General features: G+C 53.9%; 1 protein-coding gene across 1 annotated transcript in view; it reads right to left on the bottom strand.

Moving 5' to 3' along the window:
• The window catches only part of CHST8 (carbohydrate sulfotransferase 8), a 54,757-nt gene extending 44,713 nt beyond the window's left edge, over nucleotides 1-10,044 (bottom strand). The window contains exon 1 of the mRNA XM_078606902.1: nucleotides 9,915-10,044. Coding sequence (XP_078463028.1) covers nucleotides 9,915-10,044 — 130 coding nt within the window. The remainder of the gene's footprint in view (nucleotides 1-9,914) is intronic.
• Nucleotides 10,045-15,319: the final 5,275 nt, after the last annotated feature.

Raw genomic sequence — 15,319 nt, 5'->3', positions numbered from 1 at the left:
ATGTATTTAATCCGATGCGACGTGACACCAGTTTTTGGAAGGATAGCAAGGTGGGGATAATTCTAATGTGCCGCGATTTCCTTGGTAAGTCCACTTCCGCGTCAGTCATGGGGCGGTGGTTTGACCATACTTCACCACGCTGGTCTCACGCCGGTTTGGCTAAGGGTTGGATGGGGTGTTGCAGTTCACATATCACCCGCACACGAATATTCGCCGTGGCTGGGATGCAAACCCAGAGCGTTGGGATTTATTCATCGCCGCAACGCATTGTGACACAGTACCGTTGCTCATAAATTATTCAGATCGGGAGTCGATCCTTGCATTTGCGATTTGATCGTGAGCGCTCGGATACATTTTTTAAATCGGCGAATCCGATTTGTCATTGCGTGTCGAATGTAATTGGTGCCTGAGCGATATCACATCGAGGCTTCCAAATGCGAGCTTAGAAACATTGCTTATTAAAATTATAGCCTGGCGCCGGTTGTTTCGGATTTAAGCAGCGATACCCGGGAGGATTTTAAACAGACGCATTCCAAAGGATAATATAGTGACAGCCACCTCGGACAGAAATGAGCCAAATCCTGGCCAAAAGCACTCACCTGCATCTCACAAGGACTCATCGTAATAATTCTTAAAGACCCACGCGTACTTTAAAGCTAGCGCATGCATTCACATCAATGCGTACGCACGACATGGCACAAACACCAAGGGTACTCACCGTACAGAAATAGCTTTTACCCAGAATTATTTCTCCCCGACGACCCCAAACCAAACGAGGGGAAATAAATAAATACGCGCACAGATATCACTCTGACCTCCTGTTCTGAATTCATACCGGTTCCGCGCCCTCCACCCTATACAATTAGCCCCCCCCCCCTCTCCACCAATGCTCCGTGTGGAATGTTATCAGTGTCAAATTTATTCCTCGTGAAAAATGGGAGAAATCTCCGTGCTCTCGCGGTACCGAAAGCACAAACACGTGGCAGGTTGCCGCTGCGAGGCTCGCCGCTCGAGTCCGCGAAACAAATCCCGCTCGTAAAAAATACAAATAAACCACAGTCGCCCTTCCCTCGTTTTGTCTCCCGCGTCCCTGTTTTTTTTTTTTTGCGCGCGTGCACATCCCGCGTATAAATAATAGTTTTGACATTGATCTAAAGCCCTACCCCATCCCGCTGCTCCGAGCTGTTAATTTTGCACGCGCAGAATCTATAACCCGTAACGGGGATGCTGTTGCCTCCGCTGCTGCTGCTGCTGCCGCGCGCTGTGTGTGCACGCCCTGTTTGTAACCTTCATGCCAAACGTATCCCCCTTCTCGAACGCCCACAAGTGTCTTCATTCGGCGAGCGCGCCGATCTCCGCGAAAGGACGGCCTTGACAGCTCATAATGGAAGAGAGTCCACCCGTCTCGCGTTCGTGTTGTGAACGCATTTGCATTTAACTGGGCAAGAAGAAGAAGAAAAAAAAAGAGAGTAATGCAACGTGCCTGCGTTCGTCCCACTTACACATGCCTGGGGCTTGTGTGCGCGCGAGCGCGTGAGTGAGTAATATGGGTACATGCAGAGATAACAAGGGGGTGAGGTGGTGGCGTGGTGGTGGTGGTTATTGCACTGAGCTATGAGCCCAGCAACGGGAGTTCTGTCCCTGGACACAGCGAGCAGGGGGGGGGGGGGCTACATTCATCCTGGAATAATTTCAGGGGCTCGCAAAACCATGACCCCCCCCCCTTCCCCCCTAACAACGGCGACCCCTTTTCCAAAACTCAGCCTCGGACAGCCGTGGCTGAAATGAATCTGTGATTGTCAGGGATAACCACGTCGGTTGGAAGGAACGCTGCATGGCCAGGAGACCGCTTGGTTGTAGCCAGCAGACGGCGAGCTTGAAGAAAATAAACAACAACCGGACATGTGACTTCAAAGTTAGCAATAGCACGCAAGTCAATACAACATTTTGCGAACAATTTGGCGTCGAGAAAGTGTTCAGTAAAAAAAAAAACACAACCGTTTACTATTCGGATGTTGATGGGGACGGGGGGGGGGGTGCAATTGCCCGATGGCTCCAGGAATGGTGGCGCACGAACGAGTCGGAGATCTCAGACAATGCACACGAGCGAGGGGACGCAGAATCCTTGAGGGGGCGCTTTTGGAATAGCAACAAAAAAAAGACATCCCGGTCCGCAAGAAATAAAACAATTACGGGGAAGAGGGCGCCGCGCACGGCAGCGCATGATAAAGCGTCACTCATGGATAATTAATGACCCTCCTTTAAATGGGCTGCATCAGCGTCAGCCCCTGCCTTCATTAATCAATTTTTTAGTCGCTCGCAAAAAAGAAAAATTACGAGGCAGGCATTATTATTATTATTATCGCCACGTTTGAGTGCTGCCTGGCACGGTCGAGGTTTAAGGCACGGCCCGGTTACAACTTCAATTTATGTCTCGGGACAAATTCTCCGTGCCAGAGATAAGGGGACCCGTGGGCGGGAAGGGGGTTGGGGTGCCGAATCCGCGGTGCGTAATCAGACCCATTAATCACGGCGCGGTGAGCGGACACCGCGCCAGGTGCGTGGGGATTCCTGTGGGCGAGTGAACAAACAAGCAGTGACAAATAAGAAGAATAAAAAGGGGGAAGAAAAAAGAACCCATCACATTTGTTGGCTCTGGTATATATATATCTATTTGGTAAATCTGACTTGGGGGAAACCTAAGCCGGACTGCCACGTGTTAATAATATGACTTGGAAACTGCAGAAATGTTTTCTCTCTCCCAGTTCGCGCTTGGCAGAAGGAGAGCGAGACGTGATTGGTCACGTGAATGTGCTACATTTTAAAGGGGGCATTGGTTGAAGGGTTTTGCATAAAAAGAGAAAATAAAAGACATCCGTGGGTGTGCGTGGAGCTAGATTCATGCGCATTCCGGCACGGACGGAGTTCACTTACACGGCCTCATCACTGACAGAGGTTCATCACTGTCACAGGTTTTTTTTTGTTAGTGACCCACTCTCCTCGCTAACACAGCTTCTTGACTGACACAGGCTCTTCGCTGAACACAGGCCGACTCGGACAGCCAATCTTTCACTGGCCAGCGCTCGGCCGGCATGGGACCTTAAACGAGAAGTTCAATGGGTGGCAGTGGAGGGTGCTCAGCCCAATTCCCCAGGATCTCTCCGACCCGTGCAGTTGCACCGGCCTGCGCGCTCCGTAAACTGCACCCGCTCGAGCAAAAAAAAAAGGCTCAGGTGGCCTGGTGACGACTTTATCAGCCCCAGCGGGTGCGGAAATCGATCAGGTGGTGCTCCAATATTTGGTTTGCCTGGCACGGTCGCACCTTGGCTACACACAGCGTATCGCGGCTGCTCGCGCCTAATCACGTCGTTACATAATAGCCGTCGTTCTTCTACGCCCTGGTTGAAAACATATCTCATGGTGCTTGTCAAGGCCCCCCCTCCCCCAGCTCGTAGCTTTAGCTAACGGGGGGCGGTGGGGGGGGGAAGCAAGGCACCCCTTGCTCCACCCCCCCCACATTTGCTCAGAATGCAAGGGGCTGGCCTCGGCGTGGTAACGACGGCGGTGGCGGCGCGGTCCGATCAGAGGTTGAACGGCGCGGGAGGGGGGGGGGCAGCGCGCTAAGGCGTCGCGAGGTGAGAGAGTCGCGTGGGGGGGGGCAGCAGGCAGAGTGTAATGGTGACAAATGACGCAATATCGCCCCGGTGGCGGGCGGAGCTGTGTCAAGTCTTAGCCGGGCAGCGGGTCACACTCCCCCCACCTCCCCGCCCCCCCACTGCTTGTTATCTCGTAAGGGGCGCCGCGGTCGTCACTGTGGGGCCGAACGGGAATGTGGGGGAACGTGGGACGACGTAGGATGATGACGTAGGATGACGACGTAGGATGACAACGTAGGATGACGATGTATATTTTCCGCCTGAGGACGACCGCTTGTGTTGCGATCGAAATGTCGTGATATATTATTTTAAATTTTATTTTTCTACCTACGTGACTTTCCCGAAATAACCAAAGAGTATGGATTCCTGCAGTCACGAAAGCTTCAAATCAAGATTGATATATAATACTTGATATGAGAAAAAGTACGATTCGAACAAAAAAAAGTACAATGCTTTGAGATGTGTTAATCGTTTCTTAAGTAATTTCATTTTGTAATCACGGTGATAATGTTTCTTTGGGATTAGATTGCCTTTCTCTTGCAAATTGTTGCTCGCGGGGGATAAATTATATTTGCATGATGTGATTGGCACGTTAATTAAAACAAAAAAAGGCACGTGTGAGAAGATTGCTGTCAAAGTAACACGCCAGCCACGTCAACATGTAGATCGTTTCTCGTTGAAACCAGATTATATGTACGCACATATGTTGTGTACGCGTGTACGCTTGTATATGGGGAGTGGTGGTGAAGCGTCTCATCATCCAAGATCGATTAGCTTTCACGGCTAACAGCAGTGACGATTATCTGAACTTGTCCTGGGCCTCCCCTAGGTCGGCTCAGCTCTCCGATGAGTACCTGGTGCGGTGTGTAAACATCGCTACTCGGGAGACAAAGGCGGCTGGGCATGATGATGGCCACTCGCTCCATCCTGTGTCATGCCGGCATTAATTGTTGCTCGCTAACAGCCCTTGCCCCAACCGTCTGTTGAAGGCTATACGGGGGGTCTTTGTCTCTACATGTCTTGCATCTTAATGGTTGCGTCTGTTCATAATGCACCAAGCAAATTCAAAAGATCCGCTGCATGAGGTCATTTCAAAACATCTCCATGACAGCTCTGCTTAACAATGCACAGATAAACCAACATTTTAGCCCTTGTTAGCATTTAATAAGCTTATCATAAATATATGAAAGTAGGGGAGAAAAAAAACACCTAAAATATAAATGAGTGTCGTATCCGGAGAGGGTTAGCTCAGCTTTTGGTTTTGTTTACCAAGTTGATTATTATCGGGAGGCGAGCGGGTATTTTTTTTTTGCTCAAGGCCAGCTTTAGCTTTCCCCTGCATATGAAATGCACTGCTATTCAAACATCTTCAATCCCCAGAGGAATGGGGCTCAGGGCAAATCCACCGCGACACAAACCTATCGGCTGTTATCGTCGTATTTGTCTTCGCATCACACGCGTCCGCCTCGTGAAATGTTAAGCAATACCGCACCACCACAACCACCACAGCGGCGGCGGGCGACAAGGTGAGGCTAACCACGTGCCCTGGTGCAGGGCATTCATTTGGACCCTCTGTCCGTCTCCCCCCCTCAATCTTCATAGTCAAGCGCCTGCCTGCCCCCCACTGCGCCCACCCCCCCCCCTCCCACAGTGCAGAGGCACCGACTACACAAACAATAATTGCACCACTGGGTCCGACCTAGGTTCATGAGTCCTGTGCCAGCCTTGCCACGTGCTGTGTAAAGTCTCCGCGGGTCTCCGCGTGCATCTACAGAGTCACCGTGTCAGTCGACTGGTGGTCTGAGTGGCGTAGCGGTGACGAGGAACGCCCAGAGCACCCCTCCCCGGGTCCTATTTACCCCCCTCCCTGTGTGGCCCGGGGCCTGTGGGGACCCTCCGGCCCACGGGCCCTGGTGCAGTTGCAGGTGCTGTATGTTGAACTTCATTCGCACCGTGGGTAGCCACAACCGTGCTTATCCGAGGCGCAGTGGCAGCAGCCGCACGCTCGATGGCAATGCCGGACCACCACGCTGCGTGGCATGGACGTGAGCTGCAGGGCCAACCGCGACGAGTCAACTCGGTCTCGACGTGAAGCAGATGAATGTCAACAATGCAAGACGCATCTTGTCTCTTTCATTGGCCACACCACACATCCCCCCCGCCCGCCCGCCCGCCCGCCCGCCTCCCACCCCACCGGTTATTATTCAATTTTGCTGCACATTTACGTTCGGAATTCTGCAGCAACCGGTACAGGATCCGGTGTTGGCTCGGGAAGTTGATGTCTCAGAAGTACTTCTGCAGTCACCTCAATCAGCCGCTGTATATCTACGCCAGGGGGCACGGCGTCTCCGTGCCATGCGAATTGTCTGTCACATCAAGCAAAGCACCTTTAATTTATCATTCAAAAATCTCAGAGCTGGCAGAAGCCACATTTTAAGCGAATTCGTGAACAGTCATTTTGGTTACGAGGCTGAAACCGTCAACTCACTCCACCCAGATTGGAACCCAAGGGTCTCAGCGACGCCGGCTCAAGCGCCCCGTTACCCCTGGGGCCACCGTCGCAAGGAGGCCGATCGCTTCCCTGCCGTCCAGTGGCCGGACACGTGGGAATATTCGCCGGTTAACGTCAGAAATACATCGAGTGCTTTGTTAAAGTGAACGTTGAGAGGTATTCCAGCCCCTCCCCCCCCCCCCCCACGGCTTGCCTGCTGCCCCCTTCTCGACCCCACTCTGCTGCCCCTTCTCAACCCCCCACTCTGCTGCCCCCTTCTCTACCCCCCACTCTGCTGCCCCCTCCTCAACCCCCCACTCTGCTGCCCCCTTCTCAACCCCCCACTCTGCTGCCCCCTTCTCAACCCCCCACTCTGCTGCCCCCTCCTCAACCCCCACTCTGCTGCCCCCTCCTCAACCCCCCACTCTGCTGCCCCCTCCTCAACCCCCACTCTGCTGCCCCCTTCTCAACACCCCACTCTGCTGCCCCCTTCTCAACCCCCCACTCTGCCGCCCCCTTCTCGACCCCGCTCTGCTGCCCCTTCTCAACCCCCCACTCTGCTGCCCCCTTCTCAACCCCCCACTCTGCTGCCCCCTTCTCAACCCCCCACTCTGCTGCCCTTTCTCAACCCCCCACTCTGCTGCCCCCTTCTCAACCCCCCACTCTGCTGCCCCCTTCTCAACCCCCCACTCTGCTGCCCCTTCTCAACCCCCCACTCTGCTGCCCCCTTCTCAACCCCCCACTCTGCTGCCCCTTCTCAACCCCCCACTCTGCTGCCCCCTTCTCAACCCCCCACTCTGCTGCCCCCTTCTCAACCCCCCACTCTGCTGCCCCCTTCTCAACCCCCCACTCTGCTGCCCCCTTCTCAACCCCCCACTCTGCTGCCCCCTTCTCAACCCCCCACTCTGCTGCCCCTTCTCAACCCCCCACTCTGCTGCCCCCTTCTCGACCCCGCTCTGCTGCCCCTTCTCAACCCCCCACTCTGCTGCCCCTTCTCAACCCCCCACTCTGCTGCCCCCTTCTCAACCCCCCACTCTGCGGCACGCACGAGCGTGAGCGCTGAATTCCCAAGCGTGTGTGCGAGCGGGAGAGTGCAGTGCCTGTGTGGTGTGTGTGGTGTGTGTGTGGTGTGTGTGTGGTGTGTGTGTGGTGTGTGTGCGGTGTGTGTGGTGTATGTGGTGTGTGTATGTGGTGTGTGTGTGGTGTATGTGGTGTATGTGGTGTGTGTGTGGTGTGTGTGCGGTGTGTGCGGTGTGTGCGGTGTATGTGGTGTGTGTGTGGTGTGTGTGTGGTGTGTGTGCGGTGTGTGTGGTGTGTGTGCGGTGTGTGTGGTGTGTGGTGTGTGTGCGGTGTGTGCGGTGTGTGTGGTGTGTACGGTGTGTGGTGTGTTTGTGGTGTGTGTGGTGTGTGTGGTGTGTGTGGTGTGTGTGGTGTGTGTGTGTGGTGTGTGTGGTGTGTACGGTGTGTGGTGTGTTTGTGGTGTGTGTGGTGTGTGTGGTGTGTGTGGTGTGTGTGTGGTGTGTGTGGTGTGTGCGGTGTATGTGGTATGTGTGGTGTGTGTGGTGTGCCGACCGTTCGCTCGCCACTGGGCCGATTTGCACAGAGTCTGTTGGGGGGGAGAGGGAGGTTCAATTCCCATCGCTGTTGCCACAGTTTCTACGGTGAGCCATCAACGGACACGTCTATTATTGTGAAGTGAACAGCAGTCTCGTGTGCACGTTGAACTCCTTACGCACCGCACGTGGCCCACCGCGCTAATCGGATGTCCCGGGGAAGGACAGCAAACTAACGCACACAAAGCAGTTTCAAACGAATGAGTTTGTCAATCTCGATGATGATGTAAAAGTGCACACAGCTCCGGCGGCGTCCCAAGATCGGAAGGGGGAGAGCGTTCCAGACGGCCGCAGAAGCGCCACCTGAAAGAGCTGCGCGATGAAGCGGCGACCGTCGCCTTTGTTCGATGACGAGACACAAAGTCGCTGCGGTGATGACTGCAGCTAGCGCGGTGGTTCACGTTCATTGGCGACTGAGTATGTGCATACGTACGTTGGACTTCTTTCGCACCGTACGTTGCCAACCGCGCTAATTTGGAAGTGCGGGGGAAGGACGGCAAACTGAAGACAAAAAGCAGCTCCATGGCTCTCTGGCGTCGCATGCAATCAGTGGCCACTGTCCAAATGTACCAGCTGCCTGGGTTTTCGCGGTTGTGCTCTATAGCTATCCGTTGTGCCTTTGGGTTATATCGCGTGTTGTCCGACGTTTCACTCCCACACGCCCCGGGACGATTTTCAAGTTTTTTTGATATTCGGTTCCTCCAGAAGCTCCCAGGACGTGGAGCGAAACGTCAGACATCGCGCGGAAACAACACGCTGAGCACAGCACGCGATGCATCTGCGAGCACGGTGACATCTCTTGTGAATGTGTTTGTGATTTATTGAACGATGTTTGTCATTCCACTTATTAACCAGGGTGCCACGGTGGCGAGATCTTATCTCCCTCGCCTCAATCAATCAATAAATCTCTATTTTACGTTCCCAAAATCGCCCTCAATAAAGTTGGCATCGGTGCACATTACGACAGAACGTGAACGGAACATCCTGCCATGCAGGAGGTGGTGGGTTCGATTCCGACTCTGACGCCTGTATATTTTGAGTTTGCGTGTCTCTCTCCACGTGGTCGCGTGGATTTATCTCCGGTTTCTCCGGTTTTCCCACCACGTTTGGAATCAACGTCACGCGTTTAGAGTTTTGGTTGCTGTACATTTACACCCGATAAGCCACTTCCTTGAGCTATCATTTGTGGCCAGGTCGCTTTTGACAAAGAGCTACACTGCTCAGTCGGCTTTAGCTGGTAAAACAAAACAAATGTTGAAATATAGTTGATACATCGGAGCTGGGCGAGGATGAGCATTGCTACAAAAACATTCGGCGAAAACAAAATCCCGTTTCAAAAATTTCAAGTTTGATTTTTGAGAGTGCGTGACCTGACCTGGAGGTCGGACCAAAACGTTGAATTGAGTGATTCGTTGGTCGCAATCGCTCGCGAGAATCACGTGATGACGGATGTCTGCTCTTACACCAGAGCTGCCCTTTGACGGGCGCACCAGAGGTCACTTGAAATTCATCTCAGAGGTAGCTCAGTGATATCCCCTTCCGCGATAGTTTGCCCCGCCCTGAGAGATCTGAATGCATTCTTCATCCCATGCCAAGATGCCGATAGCAATTCTGGGAAAACATTATTTAAACGGCGAACGAATAAATAAATGAGTGTTTGCGAATGGAGCTGCGGCTGCCGCTGGATTGTGACGACGACGACGGTGGTTTCAACAACAAAAATTTAACCCGTAAAAACAAAGTTTTTCACTATAAATCCTTTATATGCGTGGCGGCTAGAGTCCTCTCGTCCTCTGGCTTGAGATAGCTGCCACCTATGCGTCAGATGATTGCCTGCCACCATTAAACAATTGGTAATTAAATATAATTTATTTTTTCCTAAAAAGTGTAAAATTTTGGACAAAAAATTTTCACGAAAATAAATTGTCACGCACAACGAGTCTGTGTGCAAAATGTCAGCTCGATTGGATCACGGGAAGTGGGTTAAAAAACGACCAAAAGATTTGCACGGTCGTAAGCGCGCAAGCAAGCAAGCAAGTGAACTTAATATAAAGGATATAAAAAAGAAGAATAATTATAAACGCCGTCGGACCGTTCAATAACGGAGAGCCACCGCGCAGTTGCCGCTGGCTGAATGAGTGCGGGTCCGCTCACTTCCTGGATGGTGCTCCGTGGGGCCGTGCCGCCTCTGCCTGTAGACGGCGAGTAGAAGGGCGGCTGCCCCGGCCGCCACGAGCCACAGGAAGGCGCGGCGAGCGGGCATCCCTCGAGACACGCGCCCCATGGCGGCCACCTCCCCCACCGCCCCCTCGACGCACGCCGCTCTCACTTGGAGCCTCCTCGCTCGCCTTCGTCTCGTCTGGCTCGATCGCCCGCCCGCTCGTTCGATCGCTCGTTCACTCGCTCCGAGGCCGGCCCGCGAGCTGGCGAGAATGACAGCGATTCTCCCCGACGCTGCGGAGAGAAATTGACAGCGGCACATGTTTTACTGCTCGCGTCAGTGACCTGTAAGGCAAAATGCAATGGTGCCCGTGAGCACGACGATTGGGGTGAACAAACACAATCACGTGTGGGGGTAATTACACGTAGTGGTAATAATAATAATAATAACAGTAATACTTAACAAACAATGGCTGGGGAAATGTGTTGCATTATATAATCAAGGGTCACCGCGGAGATGGAGAAATGAGATTTGCTCACGTGGGTGGTAACATCACAGAGCCGTGCGCGATGGGGACCGGGTGCGGAAGCCTTCGTTTGGCAGCGAACAGATCGTGGCTGGTGACGATGAGGACGCTTATGAAGACCGGTCCTGGACCTCCACTTGGTCGACTCAGCCACAAACTAGTACCTGGTGCGGTGTGTAAACATCGCCACTCGGGAGACAAAGGCGGCCGGCCGTGGTGTTGGCCACCCACCCCCTCGTGTGCCGTGCCGGCCTTCATAGGTGCTACTCGCTAACTGCACTTGCCCCAATAGTCTGTTGAAGGCTATACGGGGAATATTTGTCTCTGTTACCCCCCCTCCCCCACCCCCACCCCCAGTTTATTTCGGTGCGGCTGTCTCCAACTGCCGGCACGGTGTGGTGTCGAGTGGGGTGGTGTGGGGTGGTGTGGGGTGGTGTGGCGTTGTTGTAGTGTGGGGTGGTGTGGGGTGGTGTGGGGTGGTGTGGCGTGGGGTGGTGTGGGGTGGTGTGGCGTGGCGTGGGGTGGTGTGGCGTGGTTGTGGGATGGTGTGGGGTGGTGTGGCGTTGTTGTGGTGTGGGGTGGTGTGGGGTGGTGTGGGGTGGTGTGGCGTGGTGTGGTGTGGGGTGGTGTGGCGTGGGGTGGTGTGGCGTGGTTGTGGGGTGGTGTGGTGTGGGGTGGCGTGGTTGTGGGGTGGTGTGGGGTGGTGTGGGGTGGTGTGGGGTGGTGTGGGGTGGTGTGGTGTGACGTGCTGTGGTGTGGGGTGGCGTGACGTGGGGTGGTGTGGGGTGGTGTTTCCGTCGGGAGGGCTGTGGCTGCGGTGCTGGAGTGGGGTCCAGGGTCGTCTCTCAAGCGGTGGACGTCACAGACTTTCTCGCGACTGCATTTTGCACGCGGGGGACGTGCAACGGAATGGGTTTGTTTTTGTTATCGATGGCAACTTTTTTTTGCCAGTACCCAAATTGATGACAAGTTAAGTTTTATCCCTGGTTCTCAGGTGTGGTCCCCCTGGTTCTCAGGTGTGGTCCCCCTGGTTCTCAGGTGTGGTGCCCCTGGTTCTCAGGTGTGGTGCCCTTGGTAATCAAGGGGCACATTTGTTCACGTGATAACTTTTCGTTGAATGGCTGTGTCGGATGGAGGTGGCTTTACGACACACAGTGAACTTTTTCGATCCAACCCAAAAACAATAATACTAATGAATCCGGTGTTAACGTACTTACAAAAAGAATATTAAATTCACATTGAAATTTGACCGTGCCTCAAATACATTTTTCTCCCACATCATTACAATGATTGCTTTTTTTTCACCCACGATTCAAAACTATTCCCAAGTCTCAACTAAAAAAAAAAACTCCAGGAATGGGAATAGAGTTTTCAAATGTCTAAAATAACGCGGTTACATTCTTCGGAAGCTTTTTGTTGTTTGTTAACCTAACTCACAGGGCATCGCCTTTACATAACTCTTCATCGATGTCATAGGTCTTTGTGGTTTTATTTCTGGCTTGAATGAGCCCTTACGTGAAAACGACTAAACTGAGAGCTGTGACTGACTCGTGGAGGGACCAATGCAAACTCTCGCAAAGTAAAGCTGCAATTATCAACGGCGACGCTCACACAAAACAGGGACATTCGCTAACAGGGTGAACCCCCCCCCCCCTGCTATAATACTCCCCCCGTCCCCATCAGACGTGGAGCACAGCATTTACCGAGAACCACACGCACAGGGCCACAGATGCCTCTCACTCACCGTTGCCTGCCACAGAGCAAACCGACCGCGGGCTACCAAAACAACGGTGACGTTGTCCCGCAGACGGTTCTCTCGTCTGGCCTCACCTCCTGGCCCCGCACACTCCCCCCCGTCGCCTCGCCGAGGGCGTCTGCCCACACCTCGCTCGCCCGCCCACGCCCCAGGCGTCTGTGGACCCGGGGAAGGCAGCCTTGACCTGCCACGCTCACCTTGACTCACTCGTCCTGTCCTCTCCACTCCCTCCCCCTCTCTGTGTCTCTCCTCCCCTCTCTCTCTGTGTCTTTCTCCCTCCCTCTCTCTCCCATTCCCTCCCTCCATCTCCCTCCATCCCTCTCCCTCCCTCTCCCTACCTCTCTCTGTATCTCTCCTTCCCTTTCTCTCTGTGTGTCTTTCTCCCTCCCTCTCCCTCCCTCATTCCCTCCCTCCATCTCTCTCCATCCCTCTCCCTCCCTCTCCCTCCCTCCCTCATTCCCTCCCTCCATCTCTCTCCATCCCTCTCCCTCCCACTCCCTGCCTCTCTCTGTCTCTCTCTTCCTGCGGGACCAGCAACAACGGACGGCCACTTTGGCCGTAACGATGACAGCGGAACAGAGGCACGCCCCCGGCGCCGCGTGGTCGCACCTGCGCCGTCTGTTCCGCCGCTGGGCAATGGCGACGCGTTTGGTGTGGTGGGGGGGTGGAGGAGGATGTGAACAGATTTGCGAAGCGTTGAAGCTGAATCAGCTCGGGAAGAGCGCCAATGCCTTCCGCCGCAATTGGTTTAACACAAACAAAAGCACCCCGATACGTTGGCCCGCTATCGAACGTGCCACTGGCGCTGTCGCCGTTCACCTGGGCACGTGAGCCGCACCTGTGATCCGGGTTACGACATTTTGACGCTGATCGTCGTTGGCAGGGCAGCCGGCTCCCTTTTAGCCAGCGGCATATTGGGTGACGCGCCGCGCGCGGTTTTTACGTGAGCGGACCGATGTCAATCCTTTACGTTAGTTCCGTGCGCACGTAATGCGTGACCTTTTAAAATGTTTTTGCGTGTTCCTCCAAGCGCACGAGCGTCACGGGCCCGTGTTATATCCACTGCTGGATAAAATAAATCTCCCCCACACCACTGCCCCCCCCCCCCCCCGGGGATGGGGGTGGGGGACACCCGTTGGCATTTCCTTGCGATCGCGCGATGCCACGACCCATCTCTGCCTCGCGCGTGAACTCCATCTCATCGCTCCATCTCCACGGTGGGAATTCTCTCGGGGGGGGGGGGGGGCGAGATGATCTTTTCTGGCTGCCATTCTGTCACCGATCTCGTCCACGCGCGACCACACCCCCCCCCCCCAGGAACGGTCACGTGATCGCACAACTCCGCTTGCTTTCGTGTTTCCTGATCCGAATCCAACTCAATGTGGACACTGCACTGCGATCGCAATCATCGTCTCCTCTATGCCAGACTAATGCCCGATTTTGCGCGAGTCACCGCGTGCTCACAGGGACAGCTGCTGCTGGGGGTTCCCCCCATCAAATCGCGTTGAGACGAAATGCGACGCAAAAGCGCTCTTGAGATGCCCCGGCGAGAAGTGCTCCGTGTCGAACACGATCCACGATCGTGACTCTCCATCAGTGCGCGCTATTCTTAGTTTCTTAGTGTAATTCGAAGCAAGCTTTTAAATACTGTACGCGTACAGGTAAATAAAGTAAATTGATTAAACAACGAGAAACCACCAATGCTTCTTTTCACAAGTAAGGAATTGGTATTAACACTGCATTAACATTGTGCACGAGAAGAAGGAAAACGTCTATTCCTGTGCTGTGCGTGAGTGTCCGCTGAAGTTAAGTGCCAGACTGGCCTTAATAGGCACTCGCTAATGACACTTGCCATCGCAGTCTATAGCACGAGAGAAAATTATTCATGTCTGTATCTCGTGTGCTCTGCATTGCACGGGTTAGTTGCAGCAGCAATCGAGTTGCAGTGGGTAGCAACCCACGTGCAGCAGCTGCACGGATTGCCACATCGCAACACCGCACAGCGTCGCGAGAGCTTGGTGAGGCCTTCATCCAGCAGTGGATTGGTCATGGCCGACGACAACGAGGACAGTAGTTGAGGTCATGCGGTTTAGGTTAGTGTCCTCTTACGATGCCCGTGTTGGTGCAGCGGTTACCGCGCTGCGAGACCGAGCAACCTAGGTTTGATCCCCAGCCGTCGGCTAACAAGATCAGTGGTATCTGAACCAATCCTGGGCTATTCCACTCACACCCCCCCCCCCCACCCCCTTGTTTCACCAACTCGCACTGACCAGCGTGGTCAAGTGGGTCAGCAGCATCCAGTGACCGACACGGACTAGATTAACAGAGGGCCGTCATTATCGAGGCTTCATCTCTCACCCGATATTTTTGGGGAACGCTGTTAGTCAGCCTCGGAGTAGGGATTGACGGCGTAAGGCACTACCCATACACGGTACGCCTCATAGTAACAATCCTATATCATTGCGCTCTGTATTCACACAATCATATGAGCGGGTTTACAGTAATGCGGAGTCACAATGAGGACATGTCCTCGTGATCAATGATGACAATATGGTGGGATGGATTTTTTTACGTGACAAAAATCGTTCCCGAGACGGCGTTCGGGACCGTTCCGGCTGAAAATGAAAGGGACTATTACCACGATTACGCCGTTCGAGTGCCTTGAACAACGGCAGCAGTACCCTGGTGAAATCGGCAAGCAATGTTCAGCGTGTGCAGCTTAGTGTGTGGTTCAGAGTTGTCTTGGGAGGCAACAGATGGATTCGGAGGCTGGGGTATTGAGGATGCCAAGACATCGCATTGCCGCGCACGCTCCGTGTGGCTGCTGAAAACAGCTTCTGGTGCCTTCACTTTAATTCCACATTGTTTATCACCTGCAGCATTTCATACACACACACACAAAGCAATGTACCAATCTGCCAACCTGTCATACATCCATCTGTGTGCGTTTGTCTGCGCGTACGTCCTTTCGCCTTAAGTTGCGGTTGCGTTGGAAGCTGGGTGACTCGAGATTGTATTTGCGGTGTGTTCTTTCCAGTCGGGTGTCCCTTTTGTCTGCCTGTCCGTTGAGCCGTCCAACTACTGTATCTCTCAAGTCCGCCCTTGCGTGCAGAGAC

Source organism: Lampetra planeri, chromosome 26 (genome assembly GCF_965212315.1).
Source record: "Lampetra planeri chromosome 26, kcLamPlan1.2.h2, whole genome shotgun sequence".
Taxonomy (NCBI): domain Eukaryota; kingdom Metazoa; phylum Chordata; class Hyperoartia; order Petromyzontiformes; family Petromyzontidae; genus Lampetra; species Lampetra planeri.
Note: the sequence above shows the minus strand (reverse complement) of the source record. Positions and strands in the feature narration are given on the sequence as shown.